The sequence below is a fragment of the Oryctolagus cuniculus genome, chromosome 7 (genome assembly GCF_964237555.1).
Source record: "Oryctolagus cuniculus chromosome 7, mOryCun1.1, whole genome shotgun sequence".
Classification (NCBI taxonomy): domain Eukaryota; kingdom Metazoa; phylum Chordata; class Mammalia; order Lagomorpha; family Leporidae; genus Oryctolagus; species Oryctolagus cuniculus.
In genome coordinates, this window is record NC_091438.1 from 9,586,394 (window position 1) to 9,612,639 (window position 26,246).

At 44.3% G+C, this 26,246-nt stretch overlaps 1 protein-coding gene across 3 annotated transcripts in view; it reads left to right on the forward strand.

The window, feature by feature from the left end:
• Positions 1-26,246, forward strand: part of ESYT2 (extended synaptotagmin 2) — a 104,084-nt gene that overhangs the window by 13,601 nt on the left and 64,237 nt on the right. For all 3 annotated transcript variants that reach the window (XM_051857038.2, XM_051857040.2, XM_051857041.2), the window contains exons 2-4: positions 20,533-20,574; positions 21,701-21,835; positions 24,985-25,061. In XM_051857038.2, the coding sequence (XP_051712998.1) occupies positions 20,533-20,574; positions 21,701-21,835; positions 24,985-25,061 (254 nt within the window). The remainder of the gene's footprint in view (positions 1-20,532; positions 20,575-21,700; positions 21,836-24,984; positions 25,062-26,246) is intronic.

The window sequence follows — 26,246 nt, forward strand, 5'->3', positions numbered from 1 at the left end:
TATGGAATGCCACCATTGTAAATGGAGGCTTAGCCTTATACATCACAACACCAGCCCCACTTTCAATTTCTTATGAAACTTTATTTATCAAAGAATTTTGTTTAATAGGTGTATCCTGTATAGCATCATGCATTTGTGTATACTTTGTGCTTGTAAATTTTTAAAGTTTTGCTTTTATTTTATTTACTTGAAAGGCAGAGAGAGTTTCCATCCACTGATTCACTCTTCTACTGTGTGCAACAGCTGGGAACTCATCCAGGTGTCCCATGTAGGTGGGAACCTATCTACTGGAGTTATCACCTGCTGCCTCCAGGGTGCTCGTTATTAGGAAGCCAGACTAGAGAGTGAAGCCAGGACTCAAACCCAAGCTCTCCAGTGTGGGATACAGGCATCTCAAGTGGTACTTTAACTGCTGCACCAAACACTCATCCCCAGCGTGTAAAATCTGTTACCACTTTCTACATTGGTCATCTGAGTACTGGTATTTTTTTTTTTTTTATTTTTTGACAGGCAGAGTGGACAGTGAGAGAGAGACAGAGACAGAGAGAAAGGTCTTCCTTTGCCGTTGGTTCACCCTCCAATGGCCGCCGCGGACAGCGCGCTGCGGCCGGCACACCGCGCTGATCCGATGGCAGGAGCCAGGAGCCAGGTGCTTTACCTGGTCTCCCATGGGGTGCAGGGCCCAAGCACCTGGGCCATCCTCCACTGCACTCCCTGGCCACAGCAGAGAGCTGGCCTGGAAGAGGGGCAACCGGGACAGAATCCGGCACCCCAACCGGGACTAGAACCCGGTGTGCCGGTGCCGCAAGGCGGAGGATTAGCCTAGTGAGCCGCGGCGCCGGCCTGAGTACTGGTATTTTAAAATCTGATACAAAAAGGACAACACAATTTCTCCTTAATTTTTCCAGGTACATAAAGATCTTAGAATTTATCTAGTACCTATTAGAAAGTGTTGATTGATCCAGCTGTGATTTTGTATTGACAGAAGTAAAGGAGTGGCTCTGTGTATAAAATATTGTACGGTGATAAAGATTCTTTGCTTGCTGCCTGCATTAGGCCACTGTGACATAATTGTCACAAGATCAGTAGATTAAAACAGTGCAGATTTATCTTTTACAATTCTGGATGCAAAAAATCCAAAATCAGGGGCCAGCATTGTGGCACAGTGGGTTAAACTGCCTTTTGCAATGCTGACATCGCATATCCAAAGACTGGGTTCAAGTCCCAGCTGCTCTGTTTCCAACCAGGTCCCTGCCAATGCACTGGGAAAGCAGTGGAAGATGGCTTAAGTATTTGGGCCCTTGCCTCCCACATGGGAGACTGGATAGAGTTCCAGTTCAGTCCTAGTTGTTATGGCCACCATGGAGTAAACCAGTGAATGGAAGATCTCTCCCTCTCTGTTTCTCTCTGTCACTCTGCCTTTCAAATAAATCTTTAAAACAAACAAACAAAAAAGTCCAGAATCAGCTTCTCTGGCCTGAAACCAAGGTGTGAGTAGGACCATGATCCCCCGGAGGTTCTAGAGGTAGAGCCATTCCCGTGTCTTCTCTAGCTTCTTGCGCTGTATTCCTCGGGTCACGGCCCTTCTTCCACTTTCACAGCTAGTAGCTGCTTCCATCATCACATGGCCTTCTGTCAAATCTCACTCTCCTCCATTAAAAATGTTTTTATAAATAGTTTTTATTATTAAAGAGGAAAAAAGAGACAGAGAACTCTCATGCACGTTGGTTCACTCTCCAGATGCCCACAACAGCTGGGGCTGAGCAGGGCCATAGCCAAGAGCTGGAAATGCAATCCAGGGCTTCCACATGGCAGGAATCCTGCTTCTTGAGCCATGACTGTTGCCTTCCTGGGTCTACACTGGCAGGAAGCTGGAGTCAGCAGCCAAGCCTATAAGGACACAAATGCTGGCATTTAGAGTCCTCACAGATAATCTAGGATAGTCTCCCCAACTCAGGATTTTTAACTGTATCACATCTATGAAGTCCTTTTTATTTATTTATTTATTGTCATATAAGGTGACATTTATAGATTTCAGAGATTAGAGAACTTGGCTATCTTTGGGGAGAAAGGCGGGGCGGGGGTGAGGGGAGGTAGATGTTATTCACCCTACCGTCCTGCTGTGTATTTTGGAATACTCTGGAGCCAGTGTGACTCACTAGCTGTAATTATGGCCTAGCCATAGCTCATCAGTTCTGAGACCCAATTTCCCTCATGCTTTAACATCACTGAAATCAGACTCCCTCACACTGGTGTGCTGGTGTTTCATCAACAGAGCTCTTGCAACAGTGATGCCCAAAGTGGTGGTGCAGAACATGTTCAACGCTGTACTTACACCCATTTTCTGCTGTATCCCTGCTGTCTTAGAATTACATGTGATCTTCTGGAGATGCAAAAAGAAAAGCCACAGGGAATAAAGAGGAGCTGAACAATTAGAATAGGGTGGCTTGGACCAGCGTTGTGGCGCAGCGGGTTAAAGCCCCAGCCTGCAGCATGGGCATCCCATGTGGGCGCTGGTTCAAGTCCCGGCTGCTCCACTTCCAATCCAGCTCTCTGCTATGGCCTGGGAAAGCAGTAGAAGATGGCCCAACTCCTTGGGCCCCTGTACCCACATGGGAGACCCAGAGAAAGCTCCTGGCTCCTGGCTGCGGATCAGCTCAGCTCTGGCCGTTGAGGTCATTTGGGGAATGAACCAGTGGATGGAAGACCTCTGTCTCTTTCTGGCTCTACCTCTCTGTAACTCTGTCTTTCAAATAAAATAAAATATTTTTTTTTCTTTTTTTTATTTTATTTTATTTTTTTTGACAGGCAGAGTGGACAGTGAGAGAGAGAGACAGAGAGAAAGGTCTTCCTTTTGCCGTTGGTTCACCCTCCAATGGCCGCCGCGGCCGGCGCGCTGCGGCCGGCGCACCGCACCGATCCGATGGCAGGAGCCAGGAGCCAGGTGCTTTTCCTGGTCTCCCATGGGGTGCAGGGCCCAAGCACCTGGGCCATCCTCCACTGCACTCCCGGGCCACAGCAGAGGGCTGGCCTGGAAGAGGGGCAACCGGGACAGAATCCGGCGCCCCGACCGGGACTAGAACCCGGTATGCCGGCGCCGCTAGGCGGAGGATTAGCCTAGTGAGCCGCGGCGCCGGCCCTCAAATAAAATAAAATATTTTTTAAAAAAACAAAAGAAGCAGGGTGGCTATTGAAAAATCAACTCACGAAGCAATAAGTGGAGGAGTTTCAGCTTGATCTGTCAAACACTGGGCAAACATCAAAATGTTGGCAAGAGTGATGTGTCTCAATTTAAAAGCGGGGATTAGCAAGATAAATTTGGCAGTGATATCCGGGTGAACTGAGGGGACTCTGACAGGTCTTAGTATGTGGAAGGAAGGGATGTCCCAGTCTTGTGGCAATAGCATTTGGAAGGAAGGACGAGAAGAAGATGAGAGGAAAGTGAAGGTGACTGCAGGTGCAGAAATGATGGTACTCCAGGGGCCAAGAGAGCTGAGCAATAAGAGTGTAGTTTGCAGGCGGAGTCCCACGGATGGGAGCATGTGAGTTTAGTTTATAAATGCTGAGAGTAAGAAGCTCACAGAAATGCCAGGAGTCCTCCAGACAGCAGTCAGCACTGCAGATGAGATCTGGAGGATACCTGTTTGCTCATCTCTGCATAAACAATGGGTGGCTGAAATCCTGGGTTGGAAGTGGACAGAGGAAGAAGATTGTGTATCGCGTAGGAGGAGGTGATGGCTGGTCTTCTGCCTTCTGCAGAAGTTGGGTGGGAAAACATGGAAAATGGGAAAAGCGTTTTGCACTCGCTCAGCGCAGATTCTCTTCTCAGCCCTTTACATAGAAATATCATTGGCACTTCAGAGCCGACCTGCCACCCCTATTTTACAGGTAAGGAAACAGGCCGCCTAGAGGTCACAGACGCAGAACTGGAACTCAGAGGTCTTTACTCTCTCAATGGCAGTGAAGAAGAAACTGAGAACTGACATTGTCTAGTTCATTCAGTTTGGTAACTCTGAGAAACTTGTATGTGTTCACTTTTCAGAGGAGGAACTAAGGCCCAAGAGGCTCCACAGTTACCCCTAGAAGTCGAGTGTCCCTGCCTGACATCCCCTGAGAGCTGGGTCCACCTGCGACACCTGCGCTTGGTAAAGACCCTGAGGTGCCAGGGTGCCAGCATCCACTGGTTCACTCCCCAGTTGGCCTCGACGGCCGGAGCTGTGCCGACCCGAAGCCAGGATGCAGGAGCTTCCTCCCGGTCTCCCATGTGGATGCAGGGGCAGGGGCACAAGGACTTGGGCCATCTTCTGCTTTCCCAGGCCATAACAGAGAGCTGGATCAGAAGTGGAGCAGCCGGACTCGAACTGGTGCCCATATGGGATGCTGGCACTGCAGGCAGCGGCTTTATACACTATGCCACAGTGCCAGCCCACATTAACTGATTTAAATTAAAAGACTTCATTTTTTAGAATAGGTCTGCATTTGTAGAAAAAATGAGCAGATAACAGAGGGTTCCCATTCCCAATTTCCATATAACTTCCTGTATTAGTATGATTAATATTAGTGTGATACATCTGTTACATTTAATGAACCAATGTTGATACATTATTAACTGAAGGTCACAGTTTACATTAGGGCACCCTTTTTTTTTTTTTTTTTTTTTAAGATTTATCTATTTGAAAGGCAGTTACAGAGGGAGGAAGAGACAGAGAGAGAAAAAAATATCTTCTGTCTCTGGTTCACTCCTCAGATGGCCACATCAGCCAGGGCTGGGCCAGGCTGAAGCTAGGGGCCAGGAGCCTCATCCAGGTCTCCCACGTTGGTGACGGGGGCCCAAGCACTTGGGCCATCCTCTGCTGCTCTTTTCAGGCCATTAGCAGGGAGCTGGATCAGAAGTAGAGCAGCTGAGATCGGAACAAGAGTAGGGCTCCCTCTTGATGATGCACATTCTGTGGGTTTTGAGAAGTGCAAAATGTCATGTATCTACCATTTCAGTATCATACAGAGTAGTTTCACTGACATAAAACTCCCGTGAGCTCCACCTAGTCTTCTTCCTCAGTTTTGCACTTTCCGTGCCATATAGGTGGAATCATAAAGCACATGACCTTTTCAGATTGGTTTCCTGTCACTTAGCTGTACACATTAATGCGCATTAAAGATTCTTCTATTATCTTTTCAGTGTTTTTAGCTCACTTCATTCTTTCCTATATTTTTATTGCATTGAATTCCAGTAACATAAACTAACCACTTTTAAAGTGTACAGTTCAGTGCTATTTAATACCTTAGCAGTGTTGTGCAACTGTTACCTCTAGTTACAAAACATTTTCATCCCAAAAAAGCCTCATACCCAGTAGTAGTCATTTCCTGCTTCCCTTGTCCCCCAGCCTATGGAACCCTTAATCTGCTTTCTATCTCTGAATTATTCAAGTCTGGATATTCCTTTTTTTTAAGATTTTATTTTTTTATTTGAGAGGTAGAGTTAGACAGAGAGAGGTGGAGAGACAGAAAGAAAGGTCTTCCTTCCACCGGTTCACTCCTGAAATAACCACAATGACTGGAGCTGGGCCAATCTAAAGCCAGGAGCCAGGAGCCAGGAGCTTCTTCCAGTTCTCCCACGTGAGTACAGGGGTCCAAACACTTGGGCCATCTTCTACTGCTTTGTCACGCCGTAGTGGAGCGTTGGATTGGAAGTGGAGTAGCTGGGACATGAACTGGCGCCCATATGGGATGCTAGCACTGCAGTTGGAGGCTTAGCCTACCCCACAGCACCAAGCCTTGGATATTTCATTTAAATGGAATCATATAATATGTGACTTTGGTATATGGCTTATTTCACTTAGCATTTTTTTTAAAGATTTATTCATTTATTCGAAAGTCAGAGTTATACAGAGAGAGGAAAGGCAGAGAGAGAAAAGAGAGAGAGGTCTTCCATCCAATGGTTCACTCCCCAGATGGCCGTAATGGCTGGAGCTATGTCGATCTGAAGGTAGGAGCCAGGAGCTTCTTCCAGGTCTCCCACGTGGGTGCAGGGGCCCAAGAACTTGGGCCATCTTCTGCTTTCCCAGGCCCCAGCAGAGAGCCAGATTGGAAGTGGAGCATCCAGGACTCAAACTGGCACCCATATGGGATGCCAGAACTGCAGGTGGTGGCTTTACCTGCTATGCCACAGTGCCAGCCCCCTTGACTATTTTTACCCCTAGCATTTCTGACACCAAATGTGTGTGTGAGTGTCTTCCTCCACCCAACAACCAGTTCTCTAACTCTGTGGACACTGTCTGGCATCCCATAGTTTGCTTCAGTTCTGACACTCACTGGGGTGAGCATCAGTCTCCAGGTTAAGAGCTCAGTCCCACCTCAGATATCAATTCCTCATCCTGGGTGGCCAGGGTGACCATCTTTCTGCCCGGCCAACTACACATTTGAGGGTTCCCACCGCACCCTCGCCCCAGATTGGATAATTTGCTAGAATAGCTCGCAGAACTCAGGAAAGCACTTTACTTACTGTTACGGATTCATTAGAAGGATACAACCCAGGAACAGCCGAACGGAAGACACAGGGACAGGTATGGAGGGTGCAGCAGGGAGCTCCCTGCCTTTTCTGCATGCCACCCTCTCAGCACCCTGATGTGTTCACTAAGCTGGCAGCCTCTGAGCCCAGTAGTTTTTGTGGAGGTTTCACTACGTAGACATGATTGATGACGTCACTGCCATCCCTCCAGCTGTGGAGGGGGAACCAGGGCCAGCAGTGCCAGTCCTCAAACCTGCCTTGGTCTTTCTAGTGACCAGCCCCATCCCGCAGCTGTCCAGGGGCCCACAGATACTTGCCGCATTCGAACAAAAGAAGCTTCTAGCACTCCAGAAATTTCAAGGAATTTGGGATCTCTGTGTCGGGTGCAAAGATCAACTTTTTGAATTATATCACAGCAGTCTTATAGTCCAGTTATTGGTTTCTGTTTGTGATTATGCTTATTTAATGGATAAATTACTGAATTTTCCAGGTATAATTTTGGAATTTGATCAAGAGGTACATAAAAATGTTTGGAATTTCTTGCTCTGAACTCCCCTGTCATTATTCAATATCTTGAATGGAAAGCAAAATAATAAAGTATATCATCCTATTTGTCTCTGGATTTTGACTTTAATACTGAAGTTGTGGGATTTTTATTTTAAAGCCAGAGTGACACAGAGAGGGAGCGAGGTCCATCTTCCATCTGCTGGCTCACTCCTCAGATGGCCGCAGTTGCCAGCGCTGGTCCAGGCTGAAGACAAGAGCCTGGAGCTCCTCTGGGTCTCCCACAGGGGTGGCAAGGACCCAAGCACTTGGGCCATCTTCTCCTGCTTTCCCAGGTGCATTAGCAGGGAGATGGGTCTGAAGCAGAACACCTGGGATTTGAACACACACTCTCATACAAGATGCCAGCACCACAGACAGCCTAACCTGTGCCAAGTGTCCGTCCTTCTGCAATTTTTCTTCTGACTTCTTTCTCATTACTCTTCAGATTTGGGCATGAGTGACATTAATCTCACAAATTAAAATGACAGAATAAAGTTGAGCTCTTAGGAAATATATAAACCTGCTTCTTGAAAAGTTCACAGTCATATTTTAAACCTGATGTTACTTTTGAATCCAAGTAGATGTGTAGCATTCTATCACTTTTATAATTCTAGTTTTTAACCCTGTCTTCACAATCTCATATAGTTTTTCTTTCTTAAAAATAATAGAAGAATGGGGGCCGGCACTGTGGCATAGCAGGTAAAGCCACCACCTGCAGTGCTGGCATCCCATATGGGCACTGGTTTGATTCCCGACTGCTCCAGTTCTGATCCAGCTCCCTGCTAATGTGCCTGGGAAAGCAGTGGAGGATGGCCCAAGTGTTAGGGCCCCTGCACCCACATGAGAGACCCAAAAGAAGCTCCTGGCTCCTGGCTTCGGTCTGTCCCAGCCCCAGCCATTGTGGCCATTTGGGGAGTGAACCAGCAGATGGAAGACCTCTCTCTCTTCCTCTCTCTGTAACTTTGCCTTTCAAATATAAAATAAATCTTGAAAATAAATAAAATAATAGATCAAAGCTATTTATTTCAGACAATACAGGACATATGCAAATAATTCAGTACTACAATTGCATGTCTTCTAATCTGTTCCAGTCAACAGATATGTAAATTGAATAGTGGCATTTGATTTGAATTTAAAATAAAAAGCAACCAGATTGTTTTATGTGCTTTAGTAAAGGAGATGAGAAGACAGTTTTCAACTCTTAGACTCATTTTGAGAGATTGATGTAACTCATGTCCAAATCTCAACTTAAATCAAGATTCTAAAATGATATACTTGTGTGCTTTTACTTCCTGTTAGCAACAATGGAAGAATGTCTAAAGGACTTCAGAATTTGGTTACAGTATGCTTCAAACATTTGAAAGCTGTCTCCCATAGGCATTTGTTTATATATGAGGCTTTGACTGACTCTCTTGCCATGAGTGTTTTGGTGAAAGAATAGCTTCCTGTTCTCTGGAGGAGCTGTTCATGTTCTTATTCTGCCACTGAATGTTGTCCTGGCCCTCACCTGTAATTCACCTGTTACGCCTTCCGTACACTGAAACTTAAGATCTCTTTAAAAATAAGCAGACGGATGAATAGCATATGTGAGATATAACATAAAATTCAAAGTACATTCAGTGAATTACAAATGGAATTGATTTTCAAATAATTTAGACAGCTTTGTTATATAAAATATGCTGGAATGAAAGTATGAAAGTTGTTTTTATGTATTTTTAAAAAAATTTATTTATTTGAAAGGCAGAATTACAGAGAAGCAGAGAGAGAGGGAGAGAGAGGTGTCTTCCATCCACTGGTTCACTCCTCACGTGGCCTCAAGGGCTGGAGTTACACTGAGCTGAAGCCTAGAGTTTTCTCTGGGTCTCCCACAAGGGTGCAGAGGCCCAAAGACTTGGGCCATCTTCTACTGCTTTCCCAGGCCACAGCAGAGAGCTTGATCGACAGTGGAGCAGCTGAGACTCAAACCCGTGCCCATATGGGGTGCCAGCACTGCAGACCAGGGCTTTAACCCGCTGTGCCACACTATTTACACTATTTCCTTATCTACAAAACTATAGTTACCCTCTAACAAAGAAATAGTAATGAATTACACATACACTTTATAGTGATGCCCGTACACTTGATCTTTGCTAGCATCGTCACTCCTTTAGCCAGGAGTCTCCCGCTCTGTAGCTGACGTCGGCCAAAACTGTGGCTCTCTGCTCTGGTTCAGCCATGTTCCCTTTGTCAGCAACTAGTTCTTATTTCAAACAGAGTTTAAGATGGCATAAGAGAGCAACAGTTTTGCTCTAACCCTGGCAGACAGTACCACTTGATGTGTGGTGAGAATGTGAAGAAGCAGCGGCTATCTCAGGTAAAGCTGAGGGATTTAGTGCTGTGTGCGATTCCCTGGGGAAATTTCTCATTGATGTAAACAGCACCTAGGAAGGAATTTTGAAAATGCTTCCTGGAACTGGACTTAAACAGATTTTTCAGCAGTGTCATTGTTCTGCAGTGTTCCTGTTGGAGGTTCAGGTTACGCTGTTGAGTAATCAAAGTCTACATAAAAGTTGACTGAAACCACTGAGAATATTATTGTCTTAGGGGTTTTGAAAAGATCAGTTGGGTTTTTTTTACTATGTGAAGTAATTGATTGCCTGCTTTTTATGTTGACTGGAAATAGATACAAGTTATTTTTGTTTTCTCTTTACTATCCAAAGTAGTAATTTGACCATACTGTGACAATTTATTATACAATTGGTAGATTTTTTTTAAGATTTATTTACTTATTTGAGAGGTAGAGTTATATATATAGAGAGGGAGAGACAGAAAGAAAGGACTTCCATCCACTGGTTCACTTCCCAAATGCCCGCAACAGCTGGAGGTGGGCCGATCCTAAGCCAGCTGCTAGGAGCGTCTTCTGGATCTCCCACGCGGGTGCAGGGACCCAAGAACTTTGGCCATCTTCCACTGCTATCCCAGGCCTTAGTAGAGAGCTGGATCGGAAGAGGGGCAGCCAGGACACACACCGGTGCCCATATGGGATGCCAGCAGCACAGACAGAGGTTTAGCGCACTGCACCACAGTGGTGGCCCGGTAGATGTTTTCAGAGAGTTGTTCTCCAAATTTTTTTTTTTTACATTGAATATTCCTTTCTTTGTAGAGAACTGTAGCTATCTGGATAATACATTTCAGTGAATTAGAAAAACCATTTAAGATTACGATTTCTTGTTCCTGTTTTCTTCTGCTTCTGTGAATACCCATTTTTGTGAATATTCTCCCAAGTCTTTGGAAAAGATGGGCAAGAGACAGATTGGAATTGGGGATCTTGAGGTAAGATGGATAGCTTGGGAGAAGTCTGAACATAAAAAGATCAGAAGGGACGAATGTGTGTTGATGCCAACTTAGGTGTGAGTGAGTTCCTCCTGTAAAGCTCACCAGCCAAGCTGCAGGAAGGGGCAGGAGTCCCTGTGGGTGAGCAGAGTGACGGGTTCTCTGCAGAGTACAGCTTAAAGCTTTGAAACTTTAGAAACCGTCTGTTTAGACGTTTTGTCCAGTGTCAGTATTTAGTATACCCCTAATGCCTTCTATTTATATGTTTTGTCCAGTGTCAGTATTTAGTATGCCCCTAATGCCTTTTTTCATCATGATTCGCTAGTATGAAGAGATTGTACTGAGTAGTTTCTCACCAAGCCTCCTGTAGATGCTTCTTGAGCCCCTCAGTGTGTCTCAGCAGCCAAACCTACGTGCATTGTTTGCTGTGCCCATCACAGTTGAAGGCGCCGAATAGGAAGCTGCAGGTGTTGAGTTGGTGTAGGGACCGGCAGGCGGGAATGAAGAGGAGGGGGTTCTCATGTCTCTAGTGCTGATATCCCCGACTTTTGCCTTCATAATGGCAGTTCCGAGTCCTGGGCTATCTAGGAAGGCATTCTATATATGCTGGAACCTTAGACTCTCTTGTTTTGTGTGCGAACCAAAATTTTCTGGGCAACTTTAGCTTTCTGCAAGTCTTTTTTCCCATTTGCACAGATTTTAAGATATATTTCGTATGCAGACGAAACAGTATTAAACATTTTAAATATTTAAAGATCTTTCGTTGGTATCTCCCCACACTGAATTCTTTGAACGCAGGCCATGTCTAAGTAAACCTGCAGTATACAGTGCCAAGCAAAAGTATGTGTTGATTGCTTCAAGCTTTCTCGAGGAAAGAGTTTCTCTTGTGATACAAGTAATAAAGAACATGCAGCTCATACTTTTCTTAGAACTCATGTTCTGTTGTCCTTGTTCTGACTTACCTAAATCTCAGTTTTTGAGATTCTGGTGATTGTAGACAAGGAAACAAAAATACCTGCTTAGATTTTTTGATCTGTAGACATACGTAGGACTCACTGCATGGTATAGGAATGTTGGTGTTTTTCGATGGTGGATGAGTGGTGGACCCTGTCACTCAGAGCTGTGTTGGGAGCTGGGGCCGTGAGTGCCTGGGGCTCTGCTAACAGGCGCCTGTACTGGTTGGCGCCTGCCACTGGGCTGCAGGGCACACTCAGAGCTACTGTACCAGGTGCCTTAGATTCCTTTTTCCTTCTGTCTTCAGTTGTAGTCCGAGATAGCAGAAGAATTTCATGGTTTATTTGTTTGTTTGTTTGTTTTGTTTTTCTTTGAGATAGTGCCTAGAGGACAATTCAGAGTTGAGCAAAACTCAAATCCTTCTTGGGATGAGGAAAAATATGAATAAATGAATGTGGTTTGCCAGCTTATTGTTTGATGTTTAATGGTGTTTGATTTCTAAAATGACCATTTTATCCATGTATTTTGAATTTTACTTGAAAGCATTCAATCAGTAATGTTAATAGAATTAGAGGCGGTATCTTTCTTCAGATTTTCATAGACATTACTTGTCTAAACTTCATCTGGAATTCTATCTTAAAATAGGAATGAGTCAACGAATTAATTTATACTACATATTTCAGTGCTACTAGTGCTAACGGAATTTTTTTTTTAAGATTTATTTTATTTATTTGAAAGAGTTACAGAGAGAGAAGGAGAGACAGAGAAGAGAGAGAAGTCTTCCATCTACTAATTCATTCCCTAAATGGCCATAATGGCCAGGGCTGGGCCAGGTGAAAACCAGGAGCCCGGAGCTTCTTCCAGTTCTCCCACGTGGGTACAGGGGCCCAAAAACTTAGGCCATCTTCTGCTGCTTTCCTAGGCGTGTTAGCAGGGAGCTGGATTGGAAGTGGGGCAGCCGGGACTCCAGCTGACACCCATCTGGGATGCCAGTGTGGCAGGCAGCGGTTTTTCACTGCTGTACTGCAATGCCGGCCCAGCTAATGGAATTCGAAATTACTTCTCTACATTCTCTGTGAAGTGCCTGTTGTACTTTTCTTGTAATTGTAATTGTTTATATAATGCTTAGGGTGTGGAATTTATGAACTATAAAATCTGTTACAAGTGTTAATTATCAATATTGGTCTTCAAGGAGAGTTATTTGAAGAGAGATTTCTTTCTTTTTTTTAATTGTTTTTCTTAAATCTGTGTGTACCACACTTTTTTTTTTTAAGTTTCATTTATTTACTTGAAAGAGTTACACAGAGAGAATGAGAGACAGAGAAGAGACAGAGAGAGAGAGAGAGAGAGAGAGGTCTTCCATCCACTGGTTCACTCCCCAGATGGCCGCAATGGCTGGAGCTGCATCCTTCTGAAGCCAGGAGCCAGGAGCTTCTTCCAGGTCCCCCACAACGGTGCAGGGGCCCAAGGACTTGAGCCATCTTCTACTGTTTTCCCAGGCTGTAGCAGACAGCTGGATTGGAAGTGGAACAGTTGGGACTCGAACTGGTACCCATATGGGATGCCAGTGCTTCAGGCCAGGGCTTTACCTGCTACCAGTGCCAGCCCCAGAAAGATTTCTTTTATGTAATTTCAATTCTAAATGTTGATTTTTAACATTTAGAGATGGGAAATATTTTTAATTAGAGAGGAAATTTTGACCATGTTTTACAGATTCATTTTGTTCTTTATGCAAGATACATGGGAAGGACTTAGAGTTCTCTGAGACTGGAGGTCTTTATTCTACTTATTCCCCCCTGTCTGTCCTGTTATCTGTTAGAAGGAGCCATTAATTGTTCAAAGGGTCTTTTGAGGATTAAACAAGGTATTGTGTGTAGAATTCCGGGCATGCAGCTAAATATTCTTTGTATATTTGGCTTAATTTTTTTAAACAAAATTACTTTGGTGATAGTAATAGCATATTAGAATCTAAAATATGCCTTTGTTCTTTTTAAAGATAACATTAAAAACATAACAAGTTTTGGGTAGTGTCAACTCTTAAATATAATAGAAACTTGAATAATCGTACAGTGATTATTTCTAGTTCATAAAGATAAAGAAATAATAAACACAAAGGAGTTTTTTTGTTCAGTTGAAAGATGAATTCAAAAGCAAATAATACGTGTTTACACATTCCTGTGTTATTTGGGAACGTGTTTTATATGATCCCAGTATAGCTCAGTCTTTCTCTGTGATGTTTTTGTGATTTTAAAATTCTGTTTTGTGCAACATAAGCAAATGCTTATGAATATGTATTAGTGAGAAGCAGATTTTTGACTTAGTGAACAGAATTTAAAATTTTGTAACAGATTTACTTTCTTCGAATTTGATACATTCATTGTCATTTTCTTTGGCACTTTGAAATAACCACTTAAAACTTACAAACCTGAGAACTATTAAATGCCTTGGAATGCTACTACTGGGAGACGGATGGATTTTTTTAAACCTTCTTGTGTGAATTCTGACAACGTAAGCCCGTTCACTTGCTCCGGAAGCTCAGTTGTACAGGTGGCTCCTCTGTTAGCTCCAGAATAGACAAAGCACCTCGAGTAGTAGCCTCACTGCTCCGGGAATGTGAGCATTGCTCCCTGCCTGTGGAGTGAAAGCCGCACTCCCCTGTGTGGCACGGAACACACTCACGGGCTGCTCACGGCCGCATTTTCCAGCTTTCGTCACTTACTGTTCTTCCCATCTCCCAGTCCGGCCACAATAAATTGCATGCCATTATTTTTGCACAGAAAACTCTCTTTATTTTGTCTGCCTAAAAAATGGGTAGAATCAAACTGTTCTTCCTATTGTCACATTTGATACAACATTTCACCTCTTGTCCCTAAAACGCGTGTGGGTTTCTCCACACGCACCACACACACACCAGCAGGCATCAACAGGGGGTCCTGTAATTCGGCTTGATTTTGACAGTACCTGGAGACAGTGTCAGATCCCACAGGCTAAGAGCTCCGTCCCGTGAGACTGCCCTGTTCCAGGTCAGAGGCCAAAGGCGAGTGGTAGCTTGTCATGCATGCTTCTGACTAAACAGCTGCAAATCAAGGTTCCCACGGCCCCCACCTCAAGCTCAGCTAATTTGCTACGATGGCTCACAGAACTGAGGGAAACACTTAGCCTTACTATTTTATCGTAAGGGATATTGCAAAGGATACAGATGAGTAGTCAGGTGACGAGATACATAGGGCCAGGAAGAGGGGAGGGATGTGGAGCAGCCGTGCCCCCTCAGACTTGCGCTCTGCAGACACACCCACAGGTTCAGAAAACCGGAAGCTCTGCAAACCTTAGCCTTTTGGGTTTTGATGGAGGCTTCATTAAACAGCCATAATTTTTTTAAGAAAACTTTTAATTAATAAATATGAATTTCAAAAGTACAACTTTTTGGATTATAGTGGTTCTTCCCCCCATAACCACCCTCTCACCCACAAACCATCCCATCTCCTACTCCCTCTCCTGTCCCATTCTTTATTAAGATTCATTTTGAATTATCTTTATATACAGAAGATCAGCTCTACTAAGATTTCAACAGTTTGCACCCACACAGACACACAAAGTATAAAGTATGGTTTGAAGACCAGTTTTGCTCGTGGCTCACTTGGTTAATCCTCCGCCTATGGCGCTGGCATCCCGTATGGGCACCGGGTTCTAGTCCCGGTTGCTCCTCTTCCAGTCCAGCTCTCTGCTGTGGCCCGGGAAGGCAGTGGAGGATGGCCCAAGTGCTTGGGTCCCTGCACTGCGTGGGAGACCAGGAAGGGCACCTGGCTCCTGGCTTCGGATTGGCGCAGCCACGGCCGTGGCAGCCATTTGGGGGGTGAACCAATGGAAGGAAGACCTTTCTCTCTGCCTCTCTCTCTCACTGTCTATAACTCTACCTGTCAAATTTAAAAAAATAAAAAGACTAGTTTTAGCATTAATTCTCATAGTATAACACATTAAGGACAGAGGTCCTACATGGGGAGTAGGTGCACAATGATTCCTGTTGTTGATTTAACAATTGACACTCTTATTTATGATGTCAGTAATCACCCGAGGCTCTTGTTATGAGCTGCCAAGGTTATGGAAGCCTCTTGAGTTCACAACTCCAACCTTATTTAGACAAGGCCATAATCAAAGTGGAAGTGCTCTCCTCCCTTCAGAGAAAGGTACCTCCTTCTTTCAGGTCATTTTTTGCTACAGTATCTTAGCTTTCCATGCCTGAAATACTCTCATGGCTTTTTAGCCAGATTCAAATGCCTTAAGGGCTGATTCTAAGGCCAGAGTGCTTAAACAGGCATAATTGATTGAATCACTGGCCATTGATGATCAACTCAACCTCAGAGGTGGGGGCTGGTGGGTGGGTGTGGGGAAGACTGAAATTCCAACCTTCTAATCACATGCTTGGGTCCCTGACAAGCAGTCTCAGTCCTGAAACTAACCAGGATCCCTCCTTAGAACAAAAGATGCTCCTGTTACCCAGGAAATTCTGAGAGATTAGGAACTCTATAGCAGGAACCAGAGGTCAAAGAACAAATGTTAGGACAAAAGATTCCCCTAGCACCCCCTTTCTACAAAGGTTTTAGGAGCTCTACCTTAGGAACCAGAAGTAGTGACCTTTTATGTTATTTCACACCTATCTAACACAGTCCTTTCAAACCCAGCTCTCACATACTGTCTGCTTTAACCCTTCCTTGTGCTCCCTTCTTGGCTAGCAGGCAGGGAGGGGGGTGTCACCTCCACACCAGCCCCCTCCTCCAGCCATGAACTTCCCAAGGACAAGAGCAGACCTAGTAAGTGCTGAGTGAATGTGTTCTTCAGAAAGAACAATCAACACATGCACACTAGATTGAAGAATGTTTGGTCCAGAGGTTAAAATGTCGTAATTAACAGGAGAACTCACAACTTTCCAAGTTTTTTTTTTTTTCCTGGTGCATGACTGTAGGTAGAGAAATGTTATTATTTCATGTGTAATTCCTTAGGAGAATCATGGGCCTGGGGTCTGCTTACCTTTGTGGTGTGATGCTGCCATTAAGACAACAGGAGGAGCATGAATTTACTAGTACTGGCTGACCCGATTTGAGAAGTTATCAGTGAACTTAGAGAAATCTAATAATGTTAGAGAAGGAAGAATGTTTCCCTTTGGAACATTAGCAGGAGTCATTTTATCATATTTAATCAATGAAGTGGGTCGGTATAGTTAAAAAGTTGATGTACTTGGCCAGTGCCACGGCTCACTAGGCTAATCCTCCACCTGCGGCACCGGCACCCCAGGTTCTAGTCCCGGTTGGGGAACCAGTTCTGTCCTGGTTGCTTCTCTTCCAGTCTAGCTCTCTGCTGTGGCCCGGGAGTGCAGTGGAGGATGGCCCAGGTCCTTTGGACCCTGCACCCGCATGGGAGACCAGGAGAAGCACCTGGCTCCTGGCTTCGGATCAGCGTGGTGCGCCAGCCGCAGCGGCCATTGAGGGGTGAACCAACGGTAAAGGAAGACCTTTCTCTCTGTCTCTCTCTCTCAATGTCCACTCTGCCTGTTCAAAGGGGGGTAAAAAAAAAGCTTGATGTACTAAATTTTTTTTTCAAATCAAATTCATAATAGATTTTTTTATTTTGTAAGAGAATCATGTTTCCAAGTAGCATTCTCTTCTAATATAATTAAAATCTTTCATTTATGAAAATTTCATTTTCACATAATCTTGGTCATTTATTGTATAAAAAGAATACTTCTGTGTTAGAAACATTTTCTTAATTTTAATCTTATATTATAGAAGTAATTAGAAAAGTGATTTATGCTTTTCATAAGGAATTCAGTAGTATAGAAATTCAATAGTATACAAGAAGAAGTAAAAGCTTCTCTCTCATTATTAGTTGGTGTGTGTTCTTGCAAACCTCTATTCTGTGCCTTTATCATATACAGCTACAAAGTAGGATTTATATACAAACATGTGTTTTAAGAATATGTAGCCTCTAGTAACTATTTGCTGGTTGAAAATATAGTTATATTTTATATTATCAAGCGTAGTAATTTCTTATAATTCATGAAGATTTTAGTAGAAAGAAGTTCAGTTGATGGTATTTGCAGATTTGAATTTGGTCCAGTTTATTGACCGGAAAATATAGGTTCCAGTACCTATGGGTCCAGATGGTGAATCAAATTAAAGATTCTGTATAAATAGGAATTCTGTGATCCTGAAAAGATTAGAAGAAAGACCCTGTAATGACTTGAAGGGATGGATTAGCAGGCAGGAAGTAAGAATTCTAACCCTAGTACTTTTGAGGGGCATTCACAGAGTAGGATTGTGACAGTGCAGATTTTTGGAAAGTGTGAGTTAACACACAGTGAGATGACCTTGTCCCATGTAGGAAGTTGTCTAGACTGAGTTGAGTTGAGAGTATATTTAAGGAAGACTAGCAGAAAGTACGAAGTAGGAAAAGAAGCAGGTAGAGAAAAATCACATTTCTGGGTAACAAGCCATAATTGTTCCAGTTCCACAGGAGTGTGGTAAAAGTGAAATTTATGAGTTGTGAATTCTAGAAATTGTAAGTTGAGCTCTGCCTTTGAAAGTCAAGCAGAGAATATTGGTCTCTTTAGTAAGTAGTAACTCAGGGTCCTGAGGAAGGTAGATTGAAACAGGATTCCTGTTTTCTGGAGTGGTTGTTCTGGTAGCTAAATTTAGAGTGGTTGGGAAGCCAGGAGAGGAGAGGCCGTCCACGAGCAGCAGGTGTCAGCAGTCACCACAGCACCAGAAAGGGCAAGTGCGCCCCGATGTCCCAACGGGTCGTCCCACATACCACGCGCCCAGGCCTGGCCTCCCCCAAGTCCACTGCACTCCCGCCCTGCAGAGGTGGGTTTGCTCCGAAATTATAAAAGAAGGAACGCAGCTATAGTGAACTGGTTCTGGCTGTCCCCAAATAGAAGGTGCTCCATGTTTGCCGTTTGTCTTTTCTTTGCCACCAGTGGTTGGTTGCACGTGGAAGGAAGGGGCCGAAAGGGAGACAGCATGCCAGGAGGCTGGGGGAAGCCCTGGCTTCGTATCTGCTCTGACGTCTAGCGCACCCTTCAGTGGCAACCACCTGTTCCATCGCTGCTTTGAGTTTTAGAGTGTTGAACCACTTCACTGTCGCACACATGGCAGAATGCTAAGTACAGATGAGTTTTGTGACCTAGTTTGCTGAGTGTGACAAACCCTCCAACTCTCCTCACCCTAATCTCCAAGTATCTTCTGTGGGGAGCAACTGGGAGCAACTCGGACTAGACTAAGTTACTGGAATTAAGACTTACTCTATGCATCTGCTCTCCCACAATATGGCGCTGGGAGAGGAGGAAACAGCTTCTACACAGCTGCCTCCAGTTCAACCAATAAACTGTAGGACCTGCTCCTGATTGGAGGAGAGCAGCGTACTCGGCGTGTGGGTAGCAGAGTTGGGATTGGTGGAAGAGGACTATAAAGGAGGAGAGAGACAACATGCACCAGGAACATCTAAGGGGAACATCTATCTGAAGGAACACCTGTGCAGCCCCCGAGAGAGCCGGCCGGCGGTGTGCCGCTCCCCCGCGGAAGTGGGGAAAGTGGCAGGGGGAACCGCCCTTCCACGGAGGTGGAAGGGTCGGTAGCCACCCCGGGAAGAACCAGCAGCAAACCCGGGGAGGGCCGAGCAGACGAAAGAACAGCGCAGGGTCCTGTGTCGTTCCTCCGCAAAAAGGGGGAGCGACATCTTCCTGTTCCTTGTGGGAAAGGGCACCCCATTATTGTACCCTCATTCCAGATGGCTCAAAATTGGCCTCTCAAGAGTGACAGAAACATATTCTGTGGTTTAAGCAAGCATCTCTAACAATTCTTTTTTTTCTCTAATTTAGCCTTTTTGAGTATTGCATTTCTCAACTTTAAAGCCAATTTCTCGATTTTGGAAGGTACCATTTCTTTGTTGTTGTTTTTCCTTAGAATGACTCAAGTTAGTTTAGAAACAGCGTATTTCGCTCTAGCTCACCTCATGATTGAAGCAGAGAAAGGACTTCATGTCGGGTGGTGTAAAGGAATTAGTGCTGCTCAGACGTGTGGACACAGAGGAGCAGGTGCTGACACTGCGGCGGCTGCTTCCTGTGCTCCTTTTGGGCCTCAGGGTGAGCCGAGTCACCAGTGCTTCCGCAGGCTGCTGTGGCCGCGACGGAGGGCTTGGCCTGGAATCCGCCGCTGCCGCGTCCCATTTTCAGTTGTTTGTTCTCTTGTTAACATATGAGGGGTGGAGGTGGATGTCAAAGAAGCCATCTCCTGGGAACCCCCATTCCCTATGACGTTATTCCCTGCCCAGCCGCTCTCAGCCATTCTGGTGGTCATCCTCTTACTGCCAGTCCCACTCCCCAGCCAGGGCATGGGGGAAAGATTGTCAGACTCAAGTACTGTTGTTACTTAGGAGGGCAAACTGTGGCAGTTCTAGACATCAAAACATTTCTGACTATCTCAGCCACCAGCATAAAATTGCCTGTGATCCGTTGTATGTCTGAGCCAAAAATGTTGTTATCAGCTCATTAGTGTGGTCTGTATACTCTTCTTTGAAAACTCCCTATCTGTGGCCAAAAACAGCTTTAGCCTTCCTTTGCAAGGATGTTTCATTTTGGCTCCACCAACAGAGAAAATATCTTCCACTGTTTTTCTAAATAGGCTTCTGTTTGCTTCTACAAACACTCTGCACCATACAGCCCCTGTGCATGGAGAGCGATAATTATACTACTCATTTAGGAAAGGGTGGGGGAGAATGTAGAGAAGAGCCAGCTCTGGAGAGGCGACTGCACCCCTGGGTATGGCTGGAGGAAGAAAGCAACAAGGAGAGGTGAAGTCTGAGTCTGGATTTGTAGGACATAAAGAAGACACTGCCAGTGGCAAGTTGGAAGAGTGATTCTTCTCAAAAGGAAGCAGTCAGCTCTGCATTCGCTGATGTTTCAAGGACCAGTGACTGTTCTCCTGCACGGCAGGGAGGAGGGGTGGCTCTGGCGGCGTTTGGTTCTTGCCTCCAAGTGCTGGGAAGAGCCTGGGGCACTCGTGGCAGTCTCCCTCTCAACACCGTTTTCCATAGCATTAGAGTAACGTGTTAGGGAAGCATTATGTAAACACAGGATGCACACAAGAATACAAACAGCCTGCCTGACATGGTATTCACAGTTACCAGGAGTCAGTAAGTGATGTGCGTGTCTATTTCTCTTCTAGGTTCATTTTCCAGACACTGAAAGAGCAGAATGGCTAAATAAGGTAAGATTAGAATATCCCAAATACCAGATAACAGTGGGAATTAGAGGATGAGAGACCATCTTTCCATATTTGGGGATTTGAGTGTTGGCAACATTTGAGCTGTGCTAGCCTGCAGTAGGATGACTTTTGTTCCCCAGAGAACTCAGTCATGACTAGTATGTTACATTCCCTTCTGAGGGGTGAGAACCAGGCTTCCACCTGAAAAAATCGTACTGTGCTCATATTGGTGCTTATCTCTGGCCTCGTGTCCTCCTTCCCGAATGTCTAATGCTCACTTGTAATATAATCATAAGTGAAGAGGGAAATAACTCTGAGGAAGCCTAGTTATTGGTAGTAATTTTGTAAAAGACATGTTTTTCTATCAGTATACTTTGAAATAGATTTTTTATTCATATTTTATACCACTTTGTAGTAAACACTAGTGTAGATAATGTTCACTTTATAACACTGAAAGTTTGTGCTAAAAAAAGATTCATGGGTGTTTTTTTTTTTTTAAGATTTATTTATTTATTTGAGAGGCAGAGTTACAGACAGAAAGAGGGAGAGACAGGGAGAGAGGTCTTCCATCCACTGGTTCACTTCCCAAATGGCCTCAATGGCCAGAGCTAGGCCAATCCGAAGCTAGAAGCCAGGAGCGCTTCTTCCAAGTCTTCCACGTGGGTGTAGGGGCCCAAGCACTTGGGCCATCTTTCGCTGCTTTCCCAGGCCATAGCAGAGAGCTGGATCAGAAGAGGAGCAGCTGGGACACGAACCAGTACCCATATGGGATGCCAACACCAGTGGCGGAGGCTTAGCCTGCTATGCCACACCAGCCCCTCATGGGTGCTTATTAAGGTCTGTACAGTTAGAAGTTTGGAGCTATAGGATTTTTAGCAATTACTAAATACGTTGACATGCTTAAACAGAATATTTAATGAAAATAACTAATTTCTGTAACACATGGGCAAATCAGTAGTTTATTATTAATAGGTTTTTAAAATTTAGCTTTTTGTATAACAAGACCCTGCTTTCCCCCTTTTATTTTTCAAAGCCAGATTTTAGTAAAACCATAGGAGCATAATTTTTTATGATTATTTAAGTATATTATTATAACATCTCTTTAACATGAGTTCTTTTTTCTTTCCAGACTGTAAAACACATGTGGCCTTTTATTTGCCAATTTATAGAGAAGTTGTTTCGAGAAACGATTGAGCCAGCCGTGCGCGGAGCAAACACCCACCTTAGCACCTTTAGTTTCACGAAGGTTGATGTGGGTGAACAGGTGCGTTTCTTCTGCAGGTCCTTACACTGCATGTGGTAGGACTTCAGTGAAAACATTCAAACATTTTAAACTACCCCAAATTATGTTCTGGGAAAAACTGTTCACCAGGAGGCCTGACATGTGTCTCCGCAGCCTCTGCCCGGGGTCTTCCTCACACTGTGTTGTCTGTCTCCAGTGGGTGTGACCTCATGTTGCCCGCTGTGCTGTTTGCCAGTTCAGTCTTTATTGCATGGTTTCCCAATAGTATTTACTCTACCTGTTTTATGTGGTATTTATAGAGCTTATGTTTCTACCCCATGTTCTCCTGTGAGAACTGCCTTTTCAGAAGAAATCTGTCGTGTTAGAAAGAGTTGATATGTGAGTCCGCACTAAAGGTCCAGTAACTGACAGCAAGGCGAAGGCATTCACCCCTCTCAAGATGTTAAAAAACAACAGCTAAGGGTTCTAATATTGGCATCACAGTAATTACACAGATGAGAGAGAGATTTTGATAATAAAATCATATTATATAAAAAGGAAAGCTTAATTGTACTTTTTGTTTTTAAGATTTATTTATTTATTTGAAAGCAGAGTTACAGAGAGAAAGAAAGACAGAAAGAGAGAGGTCTTCTATCTGTTGGTTCACTCTCCAAATGGCTACAATGACCAGGCCTGGGCCAGGCCAAAGCCAGGAGCCAAGAGCTTCCTCTGGGCTTCCACGTGGGAGCAGGGGCCCAAGTGCTTGGGCCATCTCCCCTGCTTTCCCAGGCACATCAGCAGGGAACTGGATCAGAAGTGGAGCCGCCAGCACTCAAACTGGCACCCGGTGCTGCCAGCTGTGGCTTAACCTCCTATACCACTGTTCCAGCCTCCTTAATTGTACTTCTCATGGAAGTCCCAAGTACATTTAAATTAGTTGATTGAGACAAATTTACTCTTTGTTTTATTTTTAAAAGTCAGTGATACAATAATTAACAACAGTTCAAGTTTACATTTTTGTATCCCTAATAGAAACTCAGAAATAATGATACTTTAAAACATACACAATGTATACATTAGTGCCCATATAGCCAAGGCAGATAGCAGGCACATGTCACTACTCAGTACTGTTCAGGGTTATGGCTTAGGGAGCGTCTGACCAATTGCTACATGTCCATTCCACACTCTCCAGGCTGCTTTTCCCATCAAAGCCGATTTCCTCCATGCAGAGAGTGCTGGGTGAGACCAGGGAGCTCTGGTCAGTGCTGCAGGGTGGGGCGAGTATCCAGGGTGACGCCCTAGTTGGGCATGGTAGATCTCTATTGTCGGGGTGGGGGAGAGGGTATGATCACCTCTGTTGCCGTGATTACACCCTCACCTCCTCTGTTCCAAGGTGACAATGCCCTGGGTTAGTCACAGTGGGTGCAGCACTCACCCAAGCTGCTGTATGAACCATGCAAAGGATCTGTGCAGTCCTCATGAGAGCGCAGATCCCGCCACAGCGACCCACCCCAGGAAATCCGGGAGCGTTGAGCCTCTGGTGCCACACACAGTGACCTGGCTACACCCTGCACCCTGTCCTGCAGTCACGGAGTTCCCACAGTCTGAGCACACAGGGCTCCCGCAGTCACAGGGTGCAGAGGATCCGCTCCACCCTCCTAGCCTGTCCCATCCACGGAAAGGCAGAGAGGGACCCAGAGCCGACTAGCTGCCTGTGGCTGCACCACCTTGGCCATTTGAACCCTGGAGCCTGTGATGTGTTGAAGGGCTGGGGACACCTCCCTGTCCTACATGGGTGCCCAGCCCCCGTCAGTCCTCCCAGCCAGACTCAAAGTCAGTGGGAAACACAGATCTTTCCCTCTAGTAAAATCCCCGGATCACATGCATGCACTAGAGCTGCGGTAGACAGTACTCGTGGCAAATGGCGCCTTCTCCCCACCCGTCGCTGGGTGCACAAAGAGCCGCTGCAGCCACTGCTCATTTCAGAATGGCGCCTTCTCCCACCCGCTGCCGGATGCACGCACGTGAGCCTCTGCAGCCACTGTTGGTGTCAATATAGCGCCTTGTCCCCACCTGTTGACCCCTGCGGCCGCTACTGGTGTCGAGATCACCCTCTCCTAGCTGGTTGCTGGAAGCCATTGTAGGGGGAAGGGGAGAGAGAAACGGGCCCTTTTTTCTCTGGGTTGGGTAGGTACCTTGTACCCCTTAGGGCTTCAGGCCAGGCTCAAAGACAAGGTGGTCTGCCAGGGTCTCCCTCCAGCTGTATCACCAGTGTGGTGTGGGTCGTCTGCAGTCTGCACTCACCTCACTCTCCGGAGCTGGTGCTTCTTCTGGCTCTCAGCTGCGGGGGTCGTGTGTTGTGTCCTCACTCGTCCTGCACGTCCACAGCTTGCATGATGACCCATGGCGTCCCTCTGCCTTCTGTAGAGTTTCCACTGCAGGGTTCTCTCTAACTCTCCCCTGGGGATGCACTTCCTCACTTGTGTGCTGCTATTTTCCCTAGCCTACAGCAGTGCGTCCTTTCCTATTCCGCCCTCTTGGAATCCTGTGTTGAGATTTTCAAGGGTATTGCATGTTCATAAATGTTCTCATTGGGCCGTTGAATACAAGATCTGCTATAATCTTTCTCAGTTTACAGTGTACCTCTTTCATATGTTAGGTGTTGCTTTATATCTACAGCTTACATCTTTTCTTTACTTGCAAACCACAGTTTTGTGAAAATCATCAGAAAGGAAGAATTATAAGAAATAAAAATTAAAAAAATATTTTTCAAACAATGTAGTAAGGATGGAATAGGGGAAAATGAGAAAATTAAATTGGAAGAGACAAAGGGGTTAAGGAGCTTAGGAAAAAGAGTGAAAATGTGTATCCTTATATGTGCTGACAATAATGCCTAGTGTGTATTGAGTACTTAGTCCCTGCCAGGCAGTGTACCAAGTTCTTCTCTTTCATTATGTCATTTAACTTCACAGTAACCTCATGAGATACATGCCATTATGATTTGCAGCGTATGGGCGAGAAAACACAGGTTAAATAACTTGCCAGACTTCAAACAGCCATTATGTTGTGAAGTAGACGTTTAAATCGTGTAGTCTTATGCTAAAGATCCTTCTCTTCACCTCTGTCTTATATTACAAGTTTAGATAAAAAAAAAATGTCTGGATTTTAAAACAAGCTACATCTTTTTTCAGCCTCTTCGGATCAATGGTGTTAAGGTGTATACTGAAAATGTAGACAAAAGGCAAATTATTCTGGACCTTCAGATTAGGTAAGTTTTTATTGGTGTTATAATTGTGTTGTAGTTGATGTAGTATAATGTCACTTACCTATACCCAGAAGGGTGAACGTATAATGAGCATGCTTCTTATTCTTACCTGCTGTTTGTTGGGATTTGACGAAATTCCTTTTTGAGAACCAGGTGTAGTTTGTCTTGTTGATTTCAGTTCCTAATTGCCATTAATAAAACATTTTAAATAAAAGAAACTGAAGGCACCATAAGAAACCTACAAACCAGTGTCTCTTATGAGCATGGGCATAAAAAGTCCTCAACAAAATACTAGCAAACCAAAACTATCAGCATATTAAAACCATTATACACCATAACCGTGTGAATATATTCCTAGAATGCATAGGTGGTTTGACATATAAAAATCAGTCACCACATTAACAGGAGGAAGGAAAAAAAGCCCAAACCATATGACTGTCAATTGATAAGAAAAATCAAAATTCAATACCTTTTCATAATAAAAATACTGAACAAACTAGTAATAGAAGGAAACTCCTTCAACATAATAAAACTGTAGATTAAAGACCCGCAGTGAACATCATGCTCAATGGTGAAAGACTGAAAGCTTTACCTAGAGGAAAAAAATAAACAGGGCAGCAATCTTTACTTTCACCACTTCTGTTCAAGCTGGAGCTACTCAAGTTGTAGTTAGAACACTTAGATAAAAAGAAGTAAAAGGCATCCAGATTGGAAAGGAGAAAATAATCTCTGTTCTTAGATTATATGACATTATAAGTAGAAAATCCCAAATATTCCACCAAAAAAAGCTGTTAGAACTAATAAATGCACGAAAGTAGCAGGGTAGGAAATCAGCATACAAAAATCAGTTGTATTTCGATACACTAATGACAGATAATCCAAAAAGAAAATGTAGAATACAATCCCATTTATAATAGAATCAAAAAGATTAAAATATGTAAGAATAAACTTAATTATGGAGGTGAAAGACTGTATACCGAAAACTATAAAACTTTGTTGAAAGAAGTTAAAGAAGATACCTATTCATGGGTTAGAAAACTTAAAATTGTCAGTTCTACCCAATTTATAACAATCCCTGTAATCATGTTATTATTATCCAGAATATATAGAGGATTCCTGAAATTTTATGACTAAAAAAGCACCCTTTTAAAAAAATAGACATTGTCCGGGGAAGACATGTAAATAGAT